This window comes from Schistocerca americana, chromosome X, assembly GCF_021461395.2.
Source record: "Schistocerca americana isolate TAMUIC-IGC-003095 chromosome X, iqSchAmer2.1, whole genome shotgun sequence".
Taxonomy (NCBI): Eukaryota; Metazoa; Arthropoda; class Insecta; order Orthoptera; family Acrididae; genus Schistocerca; species Schistocerca americana.
In genome coordinates this window covers 173883789-173902794 of record NC_060130.1, presented here as the reverse complement: position 1 = coordinate 173902794, position 19006 = coordinate 173883789, and the positions used below count along the sequence as shown (strand labels likewise).

The 19006-nt window shown below is 39.7% G+C and overlaps 1 protein-coding gene across 3 annotated transcripts in view; it reads left to right on the top strand.

Annotated features, from left to right (window-relative positions):
• Positions 1–19006, top strand: part of LOC124555158 (DDB1- and CUL4-associated factor 7) — a 150366-nt gene that overhangs the window by 82247 nt on the left and 49113 nt on the right. For 2 of the 3 annotated variants that reach the window (XM_047128981.1, XM_047128979.1), the window contains exon 4: positions 10620–10724. In XM_047128981.1, coding sequence (XP_046984937.1) covers positions 10620–10724 — 105 coding nt within the window. The remainder of the gene's footprint in view (positions 1–10619; positions 10725–19006) is intronic. The other variant, XM_047128980.1, reaches the window with a different exon arrangement.

The following is a 19006-nucleotide window of genomic DNA, read 5'->3' as shown; positions in this document are numbered from 1 at the left end:
TTGACATTCAGTAGGCTTATTTTGTCAGTGCTGTAAGAATTGTAAATTGTAGCAATCAGTAATGGAGGCAAATTAACAGCTACAGTACTTCAGTGCAACACACTTATGTATTGTACGGTTGATAGTACAAAAAGTGATGGGGCAGTATCACAGCCACTACAAAGTCTTGTACGGCACTGATGCAAATGAACCCAAACATGCTATTTTCCTGGGTTATGTTGAGAACACATGGAAGAGGAATTATTACTTGAAATTCATTCTAAGTCAAAAAAGATGTAAAGAAAAGAAAGATAAACCACAGAGGACTTATCTGAATGAGATGAAAATCAGTGAATACGATTTACATGTATGAACAAAAAATGATTACAATTTCAGAAAAACTGGATGATTTATTCAAGAGAAAGGGCTTTGCAAATTGAACAAGTCAATAACGCATTGGTAGATCTCTAGTCCTTATGCAAGTAGTTATTTGGCTTGGCATTGATTGATAGAGTTGTTGGATGTCCTCCTAGGGATACCATGCCAAAGTCTTTCCAATTGGCATGTTAGATTGTCAAAATCCCAAGATTGATGGAGGGTCCAGCATGTAATGCTCCAAACATTCTCAGCTGGAGAGAGATCCAGCGACCTACCTGGCCAAAGTAGGGTTTAGCAAGCAGAAAGACAAGCAGTAGTAACTCTTGCTCTGTGTGAGTGGGCATTATCTTGCTGAAATATAAGCCCAGAATGACTTGCCATGAAGGACAATAAAATAGGATGTAGACTATTGCCAATGTACCGCTGTGCTGTAGAGGTGTCACAGGTGACAGCCAGGGGGAGGGGGGTTCCTGCTATGAAAGTAAATGGCACCCTAGACAATCACTCCAGGTTGTTTGGCCATGTGGTGTACGACCACTGTCCAGGGCATCTCCAGACATGTCTTTGCTGGTCATTGGGTGTCAGTTTAAGACAGGACTCATCAATGAAGACAATTCTGCTCCAGTCAATGAGATTGCATGCTGAATACGTGTCTGGAGATGCCCCTGACATCAGTGGGATATCAACCTGACTGTCACTCCCCATATGGCTAGATGACCTGGAATGATGGTCTGGGGTGGCATGTCATTTTATAGCAGGACCCCTTTTGTTGTTATCCGCAACACCCTTACAGCACAGTGGTACATTGATGATATTCTATGCCCCATTTTGTTATCATTCATAGCAAGCCATCCTGGGCTTACATTTCAGCAAGATAATGTCCGCCCAACACAACAAGAGTTTCTACCACTTGTCTTTCCAAACCCTACTTTGGCCAGCAAGGTTGCCAGATCTCTCCCCAACTGAAAACGTTAGGAATATTATGGGCTGGGCCCTCCAACAACATCGGGACTTTGACGATCTAACACACCAATGTGGAATGAGATCCCTCAGGAGGACATCCAACGACTCTAAGAATCAATACCAAGCCGAATAACTGCTTGCTCAAGGGCCAGAGGTGGACCAGTGCATCATTGACTTGTTCAATTTGTGAAGCTCTTTCTCTTGAATAAATCATACAATTTTTCTGAAATTGCGATCATTTGTTTGTAGTTGTTGTTGTATAATAAATTCCTACAAAGTTTAACAGAATGATGAATTTTGTCAAAGGCAGATTTTTCAGTCAATGCAGCAGCTGAAGCAAGAACATTGACGCTTTTTTATGATTGTACAATTTAATTGGGTTGAGGAGAGACTACTCTCAGCAACTCAGTGATTTAATTTGGCTTAACACACTATTTGAACACCATTCAGAAGTAACTACTGTGAAATACCTCAGGTTACTAAGCCTTAGTTTTTGAAAAAATAGATAATCATAACACATACAATTTTGTATTATTGTTCAGGCAGTCTCCTCCTGAACTTTTGTCTGGAGAGTACGTTGGGCAATAAATACCATGAAAACAATCAAAACTTGAGACATTCTGCACTTTGCACGTAGCATAAAAGACACTTTGATGCATTTTATCTCTCTGGAAGTAATTAAGAGATACATCCGAGATACCAATTGAGGGCAAAGTTAACGAGTTTTCAAAAAATGCTAAAAATATCTATTTCTGGCCCACTTTTACAAAACAGTCTTCTGAAAACACATTTCAATCATTTTCATTCAAAAGACCAAGTCCTAAACCACTTAAAAACTATATTTGGTTTTCAATCCCACCATATAAGCCCCTAAAAAAAGACTAGGTGGAGGTACATCGAAAATGGGTCTGTATTTTCCTGGTACGCAGATTAAATCTGACAACTTTTATTATGTTATAAAATTGTTTTGTAGTCTTTGAGGAAGCCAATATCAGTTTTTTTGCTATAATTACAGGATCAAACTGGTTATAAACTTCACAATCTAACTGTGCGTTATGAAGGTGATGGCGATTATGGTAGTAAAATTGTTACACAACAGTTGCAGCACACATTGTATAAATAGCCTCTAGGTCTGTCACAGTGTGTAAATTTCGGTGAAGTTCACAGCAGTCTTCCTGACATTTTTTGGAATGGATTCATGTTATAGAGAATGATTAGTATGTATTTTTATTGTATAATGCTATTGATACGCTAGTTTAATTCTGGTTTAAGGTGTAACGTACTGTGTGTTGGCATAGTTTGTGGTTAATGTGAAGTAGTAGTGTTCATATGAAAAATTGACATTTGTATAAGTGTCAGAGGCCAAAGCTAAAGGAGATCTCATTTAGGATCCCAATCTTATATTTACTTCAAACTACTTGAATCTCTTGTGTTGCAAAACGAAGTATGGTTTTTAGGTGCTTTACAACATGGTATTTCGAATGAAAATAATTTGAAAGGGCTTTCAGAAGATCCCTTTTTTGTAAAAGTGGGCCAGATATAGCTATTTTTGCCATTTTTAGAAGAATCACCAGTTTTGCCCTCAGTTTGTAAATAATTGGAAAGCATTGGGAGAGTGAAATTGTATATTCTAAGACCATGTATTGGTAAGTTGTTATGTGCAAAGTTTCAGGTTTATCTCACAGTTAATTCTAGAGATATAAAAAGTTATTAAAGTTCACATCCCCCTCCAGCATCTATTTCTTTCAGCCGACTTTGGTTCAAATTATCCATAGGCTAATAGCTCAGGAAATCTCGTTTTATTATTTCACTTAAGAGAGCACAGAAAGTTGTACACAGTGGTCAAGTTTTATTTCTTACAAAAAAACATTGTGTTTCAAAGTTGAAAGTTGCCGAAAACCCACATCTGCACTATGGGGTCAAACAAATGTCCAGTGCAATGATAGATAAATTAAGATCATGATATTGAAGATTCCAGTAAATATTTGGGAGCTAGGTGTTAAAAACACATCACAGCAATATCCCTTTCTAAATATAATGTAGTTGAAACATATTGCTGTGTTTCCTGCGTAAGTTCACATGGTTTGGAAGGCTGGACTATAAAGCAATTGTGCAGCCATCAAAGGGAAGCTCTGTGATAATCATTGACTCTACCAATTAGTGGATGCTGTGGAGTATATCAGTTGCAACTGGCAGAATGTAATATTTTCTGAGAAATCAGTATTTTCCACCACAAATAATGGTTCAGTACAAGTGTATAGGCCTCATGATGTCAGTTTCAACTTCAAATATATCTGCAAGTCATCTCACTGTAACTGTGTGTCTGTGGCAGTTTGTTGCTGAAAGTGTTCCTGTGTACTTAAGATGCTTTGCAGGCCAGATGGACAACTTGATGCTGACCAGTATACTTGTAATATGGATAATATTATGATTGTATCAGTGCAACAACTATATCCCAAGGGATTACTCTGTTTCCTGCAGGGTCAATGTGCAGCACAAATGTCAGCTGTGACGCTGCAGTGGTTTGCAGAACAGAATGAGATTTTCACTCTGCACTGGAGTGTGCACTGATATGAAACTTCCTGGCAGATTAAAACTGTGTGCCGGGCCGAGACTCGAACTCGGGACCTTTGCAAAGGTCCCGAGTTCGAGTCTTGGCCCGGCACACAGTTTTAATCTGCCAGGAAGTTTCAGAATGGGATTTCTCTTATTGACTGGTACTCCCCTGCACCAAATCTCAGCTCCACAGAATATGTATGAGTGGACATGAAAAAGAGCATACAAGAAAAGTGGTGTGATTGTGTGCCAAGAACCCGCGAAGAAACTGGGATGTAGCCCTAGCTGTCTGGAAGGAGGTAGCAGAAAATGAAAGAATTGGCTCGTTTCATAGACTCATTTCCGCATAGGATGCATCTGGTCATCGAAGTGCAAGACATTTGCATGGAATATTACTGTTAAAGAAACTTCATGCTATGCCCTTTTTAGGATTGAAAAAATTGCTGAAAGTGGGACTTGCCCAGAATCCTGATATTTTATAGTTGCGTATAAGTCTGTTGATTAAGTCACTGGACTCGCATTCGGAAGGACGACGGTTCAATCCCGTCTCCGGCCATCCTGATTTAGGTTTTCCGTGATTTCCCTAAATCGTTTCAGGCAAATGCCGGGATGGTTCCTTTGAAAGGGCACGGCCGATTTCCTTCCCAATTCTTCCCTAACCCGAGCTTGCGCTCCGTCTCTAATGACCTCGTTGTCGACGGGACGTTAAACACTAACCACCACCACCACCATTAAGTCACTGAACTACAAAGTCACTATACTGAGTTCTGTGATATTTAGGTATTTCTTACTGGTGTTCCGCCCTTGATTCCACCTTCCAACTCCAAGTGCCTTTTCCATGTCCGAACTCCTAGGAACTACATGGAGCTGATTTTCTTGTGAGTTTTTAGAGTGTGATGACCCCTGTGTAACGTGGCAGACGATTCAAATTTGAACCACTATCACTTTTTGTGCTAGTCAGATGTACATGGCTGAAAATGAAACACAATATCATTCATTCTTATGCATTAAACACTTCTGAACAAAATGTTAATGTCCACATATTTACTAAAATTTGAACCATTCTAAGCAGGTATCAGTATCTTGAGACTATATCTGGAGAGAATATTTTGCTCAGTATGTATTTTTTTACTGGCATTAGTCTTGATTATCAGCACAAGAATACCAGAATTCTTGTAATGGTGCTCAAGTCTTCCCAACATTTTTTGGTCTGTTGCAGGGATCACATTCGAGACTTTGTGTCTTGACTATCATTATGTTTGTTCTGTTTTGGTATTAATTGCATCATTTTCACAGTTCCCAAATAATAAATAATCTTTCTGTTTCATTATTATTATTACTCTCTTCACTATGGAATGACTACACAGTTCCCCTTGCTAGTGATTTTATACAACAGTCGGCTATTTCTTCAAAATGTGTACCATTCTTCCGACAGAGTTCCTCTTCTTGAACTTCCTCTTACTCTCATTCTTGACTGTATACAACACACATTTATTTTTCTGCACATTACATTAGCAGTATTTTGTTTCCTCCAAACCCAGTGAATAACTGGATTTGTCTTTTAAGTTATTACAAATGGCCACTAGATGGCACTGTCAAGACATGACATTACTATTGCTTTAAAATTTGTCATTTTTTGTTGCTAAAACAGTAGCAGATCAGAAATTGCGTGAGTAGTTTGTTTGCATTGAGCATTTCAAAAAACAGTGTTACAGAGAAATGGAAATTTCATCTGAAGGTTTTCATGGAATGACCTTTTATAATTTTCATAAAGCCCTATATCAGCATCAGTGCCTTGGCTCACTGTGTTCAGCTTATAAATGTAGAAGGACAGTTCTAATAGAATGTACAAAATTTAGGACAGAAGACTACTCACCCAGGGCTTTCCAATGAAACTTCTGCAGTGTAGTTGAAACAACCTGGGTAATGTGGGGGTCTGCCCCCATATTTTCAAAGCCCTGAAGAGGGACAGATGTTGTGGCTGTCAATTTGCTACAGACTAAGAGGTACACGACTGGGTATAGGTGCATGACTAGGTTGATCATTGGTCCATAAGCAGCCACAAACATTTTTCCATGAGGCTGTTGGTTGTCTTGTCTCACAGTGGGATAAGTGTATTAACAGTTATGTTGATTACTTATGAAATAGTAAACAGTTTACTTACTTTTGCCATCTATTTCATTTTCATTTGTTTGCCCCTGATATGTTCAATATCTTGCCAAACTTCATTCTTCGTGGAAATATACCACTTTCATTGCTCATGTTCATTATTGTTATTGGAACTCTTTATAAGTTTGATGTTATCATTATAATTGCACCTACATTTCTGGTGATTTTAATTTTTCTCCAACTTTTCAGTTAACAACAAAGTTATTTCAGACTGCTGGGGTGATTCAATTTCAACATGCTTTTTTTGTTACTTCCTGCTCTCTGGAGGGTTTACTGTACCTTTTCAGTGTCTACATTGACAGAGTGTTTGAACTGATGTTTCGATTAGGTGTCGCAACTCCAGATTGTCACTGTTACTATTTCTCTAAGTAAGACATGGAGCAATATGTTCAAAATTGTAGTTGTTATGACGTAATAAAATCTTTCTACACCCTATAAATATCTCTGCCGCATTAGTGGGCAAGAAACCCATTCTAAATACTTCCTCAGAATAGATATCATTTTAAACTAATCACATTCTGACCGTATGTTGTTGTCATCAAAATATAATTTTTTGTACTGTCTTCATCTAGTATGTAGGTTAAATCTGTAACCTGTTAAAATGGATTCATTATGCCTCATGGTCTTAAACAAAGCCACAGCTGATCACCTGCTCTATTTCTCATATATGTGACTTGCTTTTTTCTGTGCATTTAGCTGACAAATCCCATATCATTGTAATAATGATCCAGTGATGTATAAATTACTATACAATACTATTCTGGTTATGAAGCTGATTTCTGTAAAATCTATTTCTGTTTTTGTACTTTATTTTTGCACTACTGCTCTTCTGAAATAATTTTAAGCTTCCATTTGAATGGCAATAGGTGGAACAATAATGAAATTGTGTGTGGCTTTCCATACTATATATTTCACAGTTGTTAAACACTGCCACAAATTGAAACAATAATGAATTCCTTATTGAGCCAAATAAGTTGTGCATAATGCTGCACACCAGTATTGGCAGAGAGTGCCCACACAAAAAAAAAAGGTTGATGTGGAACTCAGTGAATCAATGAAGGTAACAACTAGCTCACTGATACTGACCCCCCCACCCCACCCCACAACCTGTGGGTTGTGCCAATATCCAACCACCAAACATCAGACACAAATCTGCAATGAAAAAGGAGTGGAAGGAGATATGAAACCAGTGTGATGATCTCCCTATTCATTCTCATTTACACACAAAGGATCGGACTCACTCTAAAACCGCCCAAGTTTAGAAATTTCTGAGGAGAAAAGGAACTGGCAGGAGCACTGGTAAAGTAACACCCTGCACAATGGATTCCTTATTGCTGATGTGGCCATAAACGTTCATGGTTTTGACCTTCCAAGATTCTGGAGGAGCTTAAATAGAATAGATACTGGAATGGGTTGCTACAAAAGCTTGGTTACAAAATGGAATCTTGCAAGTGATCGTTTCTGTGAGTGTGGTGGAATTAAAACTGTGGACCATGATATAAAATTTGTAATTTTGGTTTCAAAGGAGGACGAATTGGACATCCACGGTGACTCTGGAGAAGACCTCCAGTGGCCGAGTAATTTTCAGTGTGCCATTTGACTGTAGTATGTATAGCATACATCTTAGCTCATTAGTAAACTTTGGCATATTATTATTATTATTATTATTAGTATTATTCCAGAATGAGATTTTCACTCTGCAGCGGAGTGTGCGTTAATGTGACACTTCCTGGTAGATTAAAACTGTGTGCTGGACCGAGACTCGAACTCGGGACCTTTGCCTTAGGAAGGTAGGAGATGAGGTACTGGTAGGAGTAAAGCCATGAGGATGGGGTGCAAGTCGTGCTTGGGTAACTCAGATGGTAGAGCACTTACCCAGGAAAGGCAAAGGTCCTGAATTATAGTCTCAGTCTGGCACACAGTTTTAATCTGCCAGAAATTTTCATTATTAATCATCATTCCTTTAGCCACATGAATTTTGTGCTTTTCAGTTCAGATGTGCTACCTGTTTGCTTAATTTTTTTCAAATGTTATTTGGTTCATTGTGACTTGTGTTTTATACTTTATGTATTATTTCTCATTAGGCATTTTTTTTTTTGTTTAAATTGTCTTCATCATGTCAAATGAATACCCAAGATTAAATGAACTGTCAGTTGCCAACTATTTCATAAGGCCCTGTTTGTTTAAATGTACTTTTGACTGTGGAATATTTCATTATAATTCACCAGCATTTTGAAGAAAAACCATGTTGTACTACTTAACCTCTCCTTTTTTTTTTTTTACTAATGTAGCAAAAATGAGACACAGAAATAAAATTCAGGAAGTATTAAAACTACATCATTACCTTTTGTGCTACAGTATGTTGTTTTAGCAAGCCAAACTGACATGCAACGTGGCTGTCCTGTGTGTGTGGGGGTGTCCTTTTTACCGTCTGCTGCTTCAGTGTCTCTTCCTGAGGGACTGCTTAGAAGTTCACACCTTGTTATATCTCATCAATACTTGTTATATATATTGATTCCAGCTATCCACAGTTTAAGACAACACTTACCCAAGTATCACAATGTGCTTAGAGCTCATATTAAATCGAAATAGTAAGTGGTATGTATGGAGTCCTTAGAAGGCAGAGATACAGAAACATGAACAGTTTACATGTTTATTCAGAACACATGTTGCATTAGCACTAACGCTGTGCCATACTCATTGTTGCTGTTTCAGCCATAATCTTATGACCAGCACATTGTGAGCCAGGACGGACTATCCTTCCCTAAGATCAACAGCTTGCTAAAAAAGCTTGTTCCATGACAGCGAGCAGGCAGTGACCCAGCTGCCAAAAGCTTTCTGTAATTTGCATCCACTTGTACTAATGTAAGCTAGATATTAGCACTTCAGTGGCTGGCAAGGGCTGCAGACAGCTGCAGAAACAGTTTTCTTCTTTTCCAACATTTAAAAATTTATTGTATCTTTATCATTAGCGCTTACAGCTTGTGCATCATCGAAGAACAGTAATAAAAACAAGAAAACTGTCACCTGCAGTAAGTAATAAGACGCATGCATGTTGCACGTATCAGAACTATTTCCTAAAGTGCTCCAGAATGAGTCTCTTACTCTGCAGCATAGTGTGCACCATTTTGAAACTTCCTGCTTGATTTTGTCTCCCATTCTGAAACACAATTTTAATATTCCAGCAAGTTTCAGGATAGTTCTCAGTATGTTCTAGAGTAAAAGATTTCTTCTGGAAACAGTCTCAGGGGCTGTGGCTAAGCTGTTTCCTGTGCAGTACCCTTCTTCCAGGAGTGTTAGTCCAGCAAAATATACATGAGAGCATCTGTGAAGTGTGGAAAGTAGGAGAGTTATAAGCAGAAGTGAAGATAGGGCAAGAGTTATGCCACAATAGGTCAACCAGTAAGAGCATAGGCAACAAAAGGCATGCTTCCAATGTGGCACACAGTTTTAAATTACCTGGAAGTGTTAATAAAAATACTGTTCTAAAACCATCATTCTCTGACTTTTGAGTAGCTGATAGATGTCCAATTATAGTTCCTCATTTTTATATCAGGAACTTTTCTGTAGTAATTATCTGTATCTACTGGTGCCCAACTTTAAAGACAAAAGGGTCTTACAATAGACATTTTGGAGAAGTGGGATATTGAATATGTTGACAATCCTATGTTATTCACAAAACTTTTACTAACTAGTCATCATATAATATTTGCTGAACAGTCTAAATTGGCAGAGGCTTGAAGACAGACCCAAGCAATCATTCTTTAACCTTGTGTTCATAATTGAGATAAGGCTATCTGACATTGCTAGTAGTGTAACTGTGTACTGTGGTGCTCAACTTGAGTTCACTAGAATGTGTGTAGCTACACAGTTAGGTAAGGATGCTGCCATTCAGTGTCCAGCTTTGTACCAGAAATAATGGAAGTAAGTCAATGGAAAGCAAACCCATGCACCAGATTGAATCCATGAAGGAAGATCTAGTACTCAGATCTTCTGCAAGTATTTTCTGATGCTGAATTAGCCAGGGCAGGCCCACAGGAGTGATGGTCTCCTGGTGTTCCAGAGAAGCATTTACTGCAGAATGTGATACATGTAGGAGAGTTTTGTCTGTAAGTTCCAGCAGGATTTCTGAGTGGTCTTGAGCAAGGACACTTCAGTGTACCTTCTAAATAATTGTTGCCACACTCCTTTACATTGAATTTCAATTCCTTTGGTAGCACTGTATGAGTTGTGCTATTTCCTTGTTGTTATCCTATTGTATGTTGTCTGTAATTCAGTTTTCCTTTCGTGACTCTTCTGAATGTGCACCTTTAATCCTTCAAACATTGGTGATTAATTCTGTGCAATATTGTCAGTGGTATTAATTAAATTAATAAAACTAGTCCATTAAAATGATGACTGATAGATTTTTTTTTTATACTAGTTAATGCTGTACTACCATTTAATGAACTAGGCAAATTATGTTTAAGTGGTGGTGAAGATATTAACCTTTAACTCAAAAAGTATGGACTACCCTACACTAAGTTGTCTTCATTTAATTTTTTATTTTCTAAAGATGTATTTGTTTTCCACAGAAAGGTGTTTTTCCAGACCTGCTTGCGACAAGTGGTGACTACCTCCGTGTTTGGCGTGCAGGAGAACCAGAAACAAGGCTAGAATGTGTGCTGAACAATGTAAGAGTGAGTGTGGTGTTGACAACACCTTCCAGTATTTGTTGCTGTATTCACCAGTTTTTACCCCATCACATTAATCACTGTTACTAATTTTTCTGTGACTTTTATTACAATGCATCAATAAACCTGGGTCTTTCATAGCTCACTTGTCTAATTGCGATTGCTTTTGCACAGACTGTAAATATCAACATGTGAGTATTCTGCATGTGTATTTATATTCTCTTTTAATGCTTTCATTTAAAAGCTTCATAAATATTTTCAAGAAAGTTACTTCACAATTTCTCAGTTATAAATTAACAATTCATATTTCTCTTAAGAATGATCCACACTGAGAAGGAATGTCGGTGATGTGACAACTTTTGAATGTATTATGATGTTACAAATCTGGGGCAGTTTGTTGTTAAGTGTGCGCAAGTATTTATCAGCAAGAAATTGAATGGATTTTACAGAAACAGTTATCCTAAAGCTAATTCGGTAAAAGATCTTTAATTTGTGGAAGCTACCAACATGTCAAACATTGAGTCTCTCTGCATCAGTGTGTTGATGGACACTAGTCGAGTATTTCACAGGCCCTAGTGATGCTAACTTCATTTCTATGAAGACTGATGTGCATTACTGTTTCCTCAATTTAAAACTGAAATTTTATTGATTAGTCAGCTCAAGACTCTGAAACAGAACTAGTGTCACTCGGTTAAATAGAAAAGTACGGTCTGAAAAATCATGGTTTAAATTGCTGAGTTATATGTTTTTTAACGAGTTTTAAGCTTGGAATGAAACATCACTGGATTCCTGTGTCCCAATAATAGATTAAAAATTAAAATGATTTGTGAACAGTCAGTGCCACAAAATAATGGCATAATTATGGGGCTTCACTATTTTGTATTTATTCATGGCCATTGTGCATGTACCTGATGCTTTACCAGAGTTAATGGTTGGTGGTTGGAACAATGTGTGGCACATGGAGTCTCTTGTAGCTCTGTGTTTGTGTTGACCCCATGCGCCATGGTAACACGTTACAGTAACTAATCAGCATGCAAGCTGAAATACTGTGTAAAGGATGTGACAGGTTGCCATTAATTACAGTACGTGACCGTAGTTGAAATGAAATTCAATCAATGTTCAGTTTATTTCATCCAAATACAGTTGTAGAACAGTAAATGTTCAGTGGTGGAGCAGATGCAATATTTCACTAAGTCTGTTCACATGGAAGCATAGCACTTATTTCAGTAATAGTGTCAAAAGTTCATCACAGCCTACACCCCACTTAAGTTCCCCACACTGTCTCAGAAATAACACATGTCCAACAGCAACGATCCACCTGTAATTTTGAGGTTGTGCCAGTAGCTAAAAGCATTAGTATTTCGTTGGTATGCCATGAAATGACGAAGTCTAAAACCTGTGACTCTGAAATTTCTGTAACTGTTGGTTTCATTTAATAATGGTAAGTCCAGATGACTTATGCTTACAAAAATCTCTTAAGTATGAGACTGATTTGATGAAAATATAAATACCTGCACCCTCAACTTGCCGTCCAGTGTGCGACATGTGTCATGTTCGTGACATCAAAAACTAGAGGGGGCCCCTACTTCCACGTTTCAGAAATAAACTCCTCCCCACCACTCATCAGAAAATTGATTCATTCTGCTCACAAACTGCATTTTTGGTATGCTTATTACAAATTACATTCTATAGAAAAATTTTGTTCTGGTCATCGGTCTGAAAACTGGTTTGATGCAGCCCACCTTGGTTATCCATCCTGTGTGAGCATCTTAATTTCTACATAACTGCTGGAACCTATGTGCATCTTGAACATACTTACTGTAGTAAAGCCTTGCTCTTCCTCTACGCTTTTTACCCCCCCCCCCCCCCCCCTCTTTTCTCCATTATCAAACTGATGATTCCTTAATGCCTCAGGATGTGCTCTGTCAACAGGTCCCATCTTTTAGTTGAGTTGTGCTACAGATTCCTTTTCTCTCCAGTTTGATCCAGTAGCTCCTCATTAGTTATCTAACCCACCCATCTAAACTTGGATGCTTCTGTAGATCCACATTTCAAGATACTCTATTCTCCTTTTGTCTGTAGTGTTTATTGTTCATATTACACATCAATACGAGGCTACACTGTACAAAAATGCTTTTAGAAAAGACTTCCTGACATTTAAATATACGGGGTGAGTCAAGGACTTTACGACTTTGAAATGGTATGGAGATTTATTGAGATAACTTACAGAATTCGTAGATGTGCCATTTTGTAGCAAACAACCTCAAGTTTCCAGAACGAGATTTTCACTCTGTAGCGGAGTGTGCACTGCATGAAACTTCCTGGTAGATTAAAACTGTGTGCCGGACTGAGACTCGAACTCCCGAGTTAGAGTCTTGGTCCGGCACACAGTTTTAATCTACCAGGAAGTTTCAACCTCAAGTTTGATTCACATAGTGCATTAGTACTCCACTCTGCCACCAGGAACACCAGTGTAGTGCACAGTTAAAATGGCTACTTTCTCTGGAGCACAGTGTGCTTGCATTGTTACCTTGCTCCCCAGGCTTGACACCACTGGATTTCTTTCTTTGGGGTATCATTATAGACTGTGTGTATGTTCTGCTCACACTGCACACTGCCATTGCATAAGTTATGCCTGATTTGCTGTGAGATGCTTGTCGCATCACAAATGGTAGTCGCAGCAAACCAAAATGACACCTGACACTTTTATGAGGAACTTGAGGTTGTTTGCTACAAAATGACGCATCTATCAATTCAATAAGTTATCTCAGTAAATTTTTATATCATCCCAAAGTTGTAAAGTCCTTTTTGATTCACCCAATGTATCAATCCGGATTGAATTTGAGTTCATTCCATTACCCTTGTTTTACTTTTTTTGATGGTCAACTTATAACTTGTTTTCAGGACACTATCCATTCCATTCGACTGCTCTTCTGGTTACTGAAGGAAAATACACAGTGGATGACAGCATAGTTTTGTTGAAACTGGTCATCCAATAAAATGCCTTTTTAGCAGTCTTGACTTGTGACGTTTTCATCAGTTACCATACATTTCAGAACACCCCCAGACTGAGCAGGTGATGAGTATAAAAACTGCTCTTCCATATTGTTTGCCCCCCTCTGATAGAATTACTATGTCGTAGGCAAACCTTAGATTTTATTTCTTCTTCTTAACTTTGTTTCACTTTACAAATTTCTCTTTGTTTTCCTTCACAGCTTCCTCCATTAACAAATTGAATAACATTGTAGATAGGCTACAATCCAGTTCCACTCCCTTCTTCTCAACCATTACTTCCCACTTCACATCTGTCGACTATTGCAACTGCAGTCTGGCTTCTGTACAAGCTGTAGATAACCTTTTGCTCCCTGTATTTTATCCCTTTTACCTTCAGTCTCTCAAAGGGAATGTTTCAGAAAACCTTTCTCAAAATCTACAAATGCTGTTAAAGTAGGTTTATCTTCCTTAATCCTTTGTTCTAAAATAAGTCAAACAGTCCGTAATGCCTCGTGTGTTCCCATATTTTCCTAAACTCAAACTGCTATACTGAGGGGCCATTACTATTAGTCTTTCAGCTCTTCTGTAAATATTTTATGTCAATATTTTCCATCCATGACTTCTTAAACTGTCAACAGCTGCCTTCGCTGGAAATGGAAATACAGTGATGTGCAAAACTTAAAGAGGGAAGTAACTTTTGCACGATGTATCAGTGCCAAATAACGTAGTTCATTGATAGGGTGCCAAATCTTCTGGGATACCTGCAAAACCTGGAATTGTCAGCGAATTACATTTTACCTGAGAAAATCAGGGACATCTCTGGGAATTTCTGTAATTTTTAAAATCTCAAGGAATTCCGTGTTTTCAAGCTAGCACTGGAATTTAATTTTATTGTGTGTTATAAATCATCATCATCATCATCATCATCATCTTGGACAGTTTCCAGCCACTGGCTGGGTCTGTCGGGAACACAAGCCTCTCCATCGTGTTCTGTCTTTCCACCATTTCCCCTCTTCCACCTTCGTCCAGTTCTCTCATCTTCTCGTCACATATTCCTTCACTCCCTTCACCCATCTATCTCTTGGTCTTCCTCTGGGCCTCTTCCCCTCCAGTTGCAGATCAAACATCCTCTTTGGAATTCTTCCCTCATCCATTCTCTTAATGTGTCCATACCACTGCAGTCTTGATTTTTCTATCCTGTCCTGTACTGGTTCCTCCTTTAGTCTTTCCCTCACATACACATTTCGCAATCTGACTCGTCTTGTTACACTCAACCTGCTCCTCTGGAACTTCATTTCACTAGCCTGTATTCTACTTTTGTCGCTTTTGTGCATTATCCATGTCTCACTTCCGTATGCCAATATGGGGACAAAGTAGGTCCGGTATATAATTCCCTTGGATTTCTGTGGCACCTCCTTGCTCCAAATAAGCCCCGTAATGCATTTGTAGAACTGCCCTGCTTTTCTGCACCTTTCATTTATTTCCATTGCGTTTCCCCCCTTACTTTCAATCATGCTTCCCAGGTACTTGAAGTTCTCTACCACTTGTAGTTTTTCCCCTCCACAAGTTATATCCACATTTGGCCTATTCTTCTTCCTTGTTGTGACAATTATTTCACTTTTCTTTGCAGAGAAATGCATTCCATATTGTGCTGCCGTTGCCTCCCATACATCTAACTGCTCTTGCCCCTCCTTCTCACAATTTCCACATAACATCAGGTCATCGGCAAAAAGCACTGCTTTCATTTTATGATCTCCAATTGCATCTGATACTTACTGTAGGATTTCATCCATAACAATAATAAACAATAAAGGCAAAAGTGCACTTCCCTGTCGCAGCCCATTTTCCAGCTTGAACCATGCAGTACGTTCCCTCCCCACTTTCACACAACTCTCACTTCCCTCATACATTTTTCTGACTTTTCGTGTTATCTCTTCATCTATCCCTTTTGCGTTCAGCACATCCCAGAGCTTGTCCCTACAGATACTGTCATACGCCTTCTCAATATCTAAAAAGGCCATGATTAAGTCCTTCCCGTACTCATAGTGCCTTTCCTGCAGTTGCCTTACCGCAAATATGAGGTCCGTTGTTGATCTTCCCGGTCTGAAACCATACTGCCCCTCTTGCAGTCTACTTTCAATACTGCTTCTTATTCTCTTCTCCAGGATCTTTTCATAGATTTTTCCACAGTGGCATAGCAGGGTGATTCCTCTGTAGTTCTCACATCTCCTTTTATCCCCTTTCTTGAAGATCGGGACTATAATTCCTTTCTTCCAATCCTCAGGAATTCTGTTCTCCTTCCACACCACCCTCAGCACTCTGTATAGCCACTGGGTTCCTACTTCTCCTGCTGCTCGTATCATATCCACTGTTACTTCGTCCCAACCTGGTGCCTTGCCCCCTTTCATCCTCTTTATGGCTTCCTCCACTTCATTCCAAGTTAGATCATCAATTTCCCCACTATTATAATCGTCTGCTGCCGTAGGCTCTCCATCGCTGTTAGTTACCCGCTTGGCGGCATTCAACAGATCTTCAAAGTACTCCTTCCAAATCTTTTTGAGCTCATGCATTTCCTCCACAACTCTTCCATTATTATCCATGATCCTCAGGCACTCGCTTCTGTCGTTCCTCATATTTCTTACCATGGTGTAAAGTACTTTTTTGTTCCCTTCACTGTCCTCTTCTAACATTCTTGTCCATTTTTCCATCCACTTCTTCTTCTCCGCCCTTACTATGGTCTGTGCCGCTTTCTTGCTTTCCTTATATTTTACCCTAGCTTCCTCTGTTCGGGTCTGGAACCATTCTCTGAAGGCTTTGTTCTTTCGAAGTACTGCCTCTTTACATATGTTGTTCCACCATGGGGTTTCCTTACTTCTCCTCTTTGTGCTAGTTCTCCCGCACACAGTCTCAGCTGCCTCAACTAGAGCCCTCTTAAAATCTCCCCATTCTTCTTCCACTGTTCTCTGATCTTCCTTTGGCCGCTTCTTCCTGATCAGTGTCTGGTACTGGGTCCTCCGTTCATCCTCTTTCAGCATCCATGTCTTCAACCTTTTCTCCTGTATATCTGTTGCCCTCCTATCTTTTTTCTCTCTCAGGGTGGCTACCAACAGCCGATGGTCACTGACTAAGGCCTCAGATGGAATGACCTTAACATCTGTGAGGCTGCTCATCATCTGCCTATCCACTAGTACATAGTCTACTACTGAAGTTTGGGACCAGTCTCCACTGTACCAAGTTATTTTGTGGCTATTTCTCTTCTTGTACCAGGAATTTGCGATCGCCAGCCCATTCCTCTTGCAGAATTCCAGCAACAATTTTCCTTCTCTATTTCGGTTCCCCCAGCCCTCTGGTCCCATATCTCCTCGAATCCTTTCCTGTCTGTGCCAACATGTGCATTGAGGTCCCCTATTATAATCTGATTACCTCCATTTAGCTGCTTTTGCATGTCATCTTCAAATTCCTCCTTCTCCTTTTTTGTACACCCCACCTGTGGGGCATATGCTTGGATGATTTCAATGCTTTTTCCTTTCACTCGTACTCTGGCTTTTATCATTCGATCATTGATACCTTCCACCTCCTCCTGCAGACTCTCTCTGACCACTATTGCCACTCCATTTCTTCCCCTCTCATTCCCTATCCAGTACAGTTTACATCCTTTACTTAGTGGTTTTTCACCAACTCCTCTCCACCTAGTCTCAGCAAGTCCCAAGATGTCCAATTTCCTCCTTTCCATCATTTCTACAATTTCTTCTAACTTCCCAGTTAGAGTCCTTACGTTTAAGGTGCCCGGTCGTAAACCATCTCGTAATCCTTTTCCATTGCTTGGTCGGTTTCCTTTAAATCCGTTCCGTGATCCAAGGCATGTTCCCTTTTTAAAAGCAGTTGATTTATCCACTACTGGCTTGCTAGGCCTATCGCAGCTTCACCAGAGCCCCGTTAGCTGTCATGTTTCAGGGTTCCCATAGGGCCTTCCCAGCTACCGTAGCGGTCCTGGGGCACACGAAGTCCCCGCTGTACATCGCCCCTATAGGCAGTCCCCTACTTTGTGCCGTTGCCCATCTCCCACGACTTGTTATAAATCACAAATTCTAAAATACTTAATATTTCAAAGTGTGTTACTTATATATATATAAGTATTATTCCATACAATGAAATGAAATGCTGGGGAAGTTCAGCCAACAAGACGCAAGTCTCGCCAGTTGATGCCACGTTGCGCAACTTGCAAACACAACACCCAGTCCCTGAACAAGAAAATCTCCGACCCAGCTGGGAATCGTACCCAGGCCCACTGCATGGTAGTCAGAGGCGCTGAACACTCAGCTGAGGGGGCAAACTATTACATAAATTATCAGTGTTTAAAAACTGCGATCAAACTGCTGGTTATGACAAGTATATCTCAGCCAACAAGAGACTAAATTCATTACTGTGACCACCCCCCCCCCCCCCCCCCCCCCCAGCATTAATTTATCAGGGATTTTCTTACTATTCCAACATGCTCCCCTGACCTTGAATTCTAAGGGATTTATTTTTTATTTTTTCCCCCCCCCCAAGTTTGAGTAGCCACCCTGAATGAAGCTTGGAACATACAATAGAATGAACCCCTACAGTATAGTACAGAAAGTAACTGAAAGAAATAAGCAATGAGACGAATAGAAATGATACTTTCACTCGAAGGCAATAATTAGATTGAAGTCAGTGGGATTTATGATAGTCTCCCAAACGTAACAAAAGGTGGGACATGGTTCCAATAGGATGTGTGATCACCACAGATATCAATTCACACCCTACAATGTACTCCCATACTGGTCACAAGGTTGGTAATGAGTTCTTGTAGGAGGGTTCCTTCTTCTAGCAACGCTGCTAACAGCTGCTGGATTGTCATTGGTGCATGTGGACTCGCTGCAATGTGTCTCCCTACTGCATCCCACATGTGCTTCATGAGGTTTAAGTCAGGGGAAATTGGCAGGACAGTCCATGCACCGAATATCCTGTCAGTGCAAGAGCTCTTCACTTTGCAAATCAGAAGTCAGATTTGAATGAGACACATGGGGAACTAGTACGGTGTCACTATAATGTTAACCAGTGAGCGTACCATGTATGAAGATATGGTAGTCAGTATGCCCAATATTATGCCTCCCCACAAATAACACCTAGTCCACCAAAACAATCATGTTTGACAATGTTCGTGGGTGCATTACATGTTCCCACCTCTTGCCAGTTGAGAATACATCCAGAATAACCACTCGGAGTGAATCTGCTGTCACCCGAGAACAACACGTGAGCCCATTCCTCAT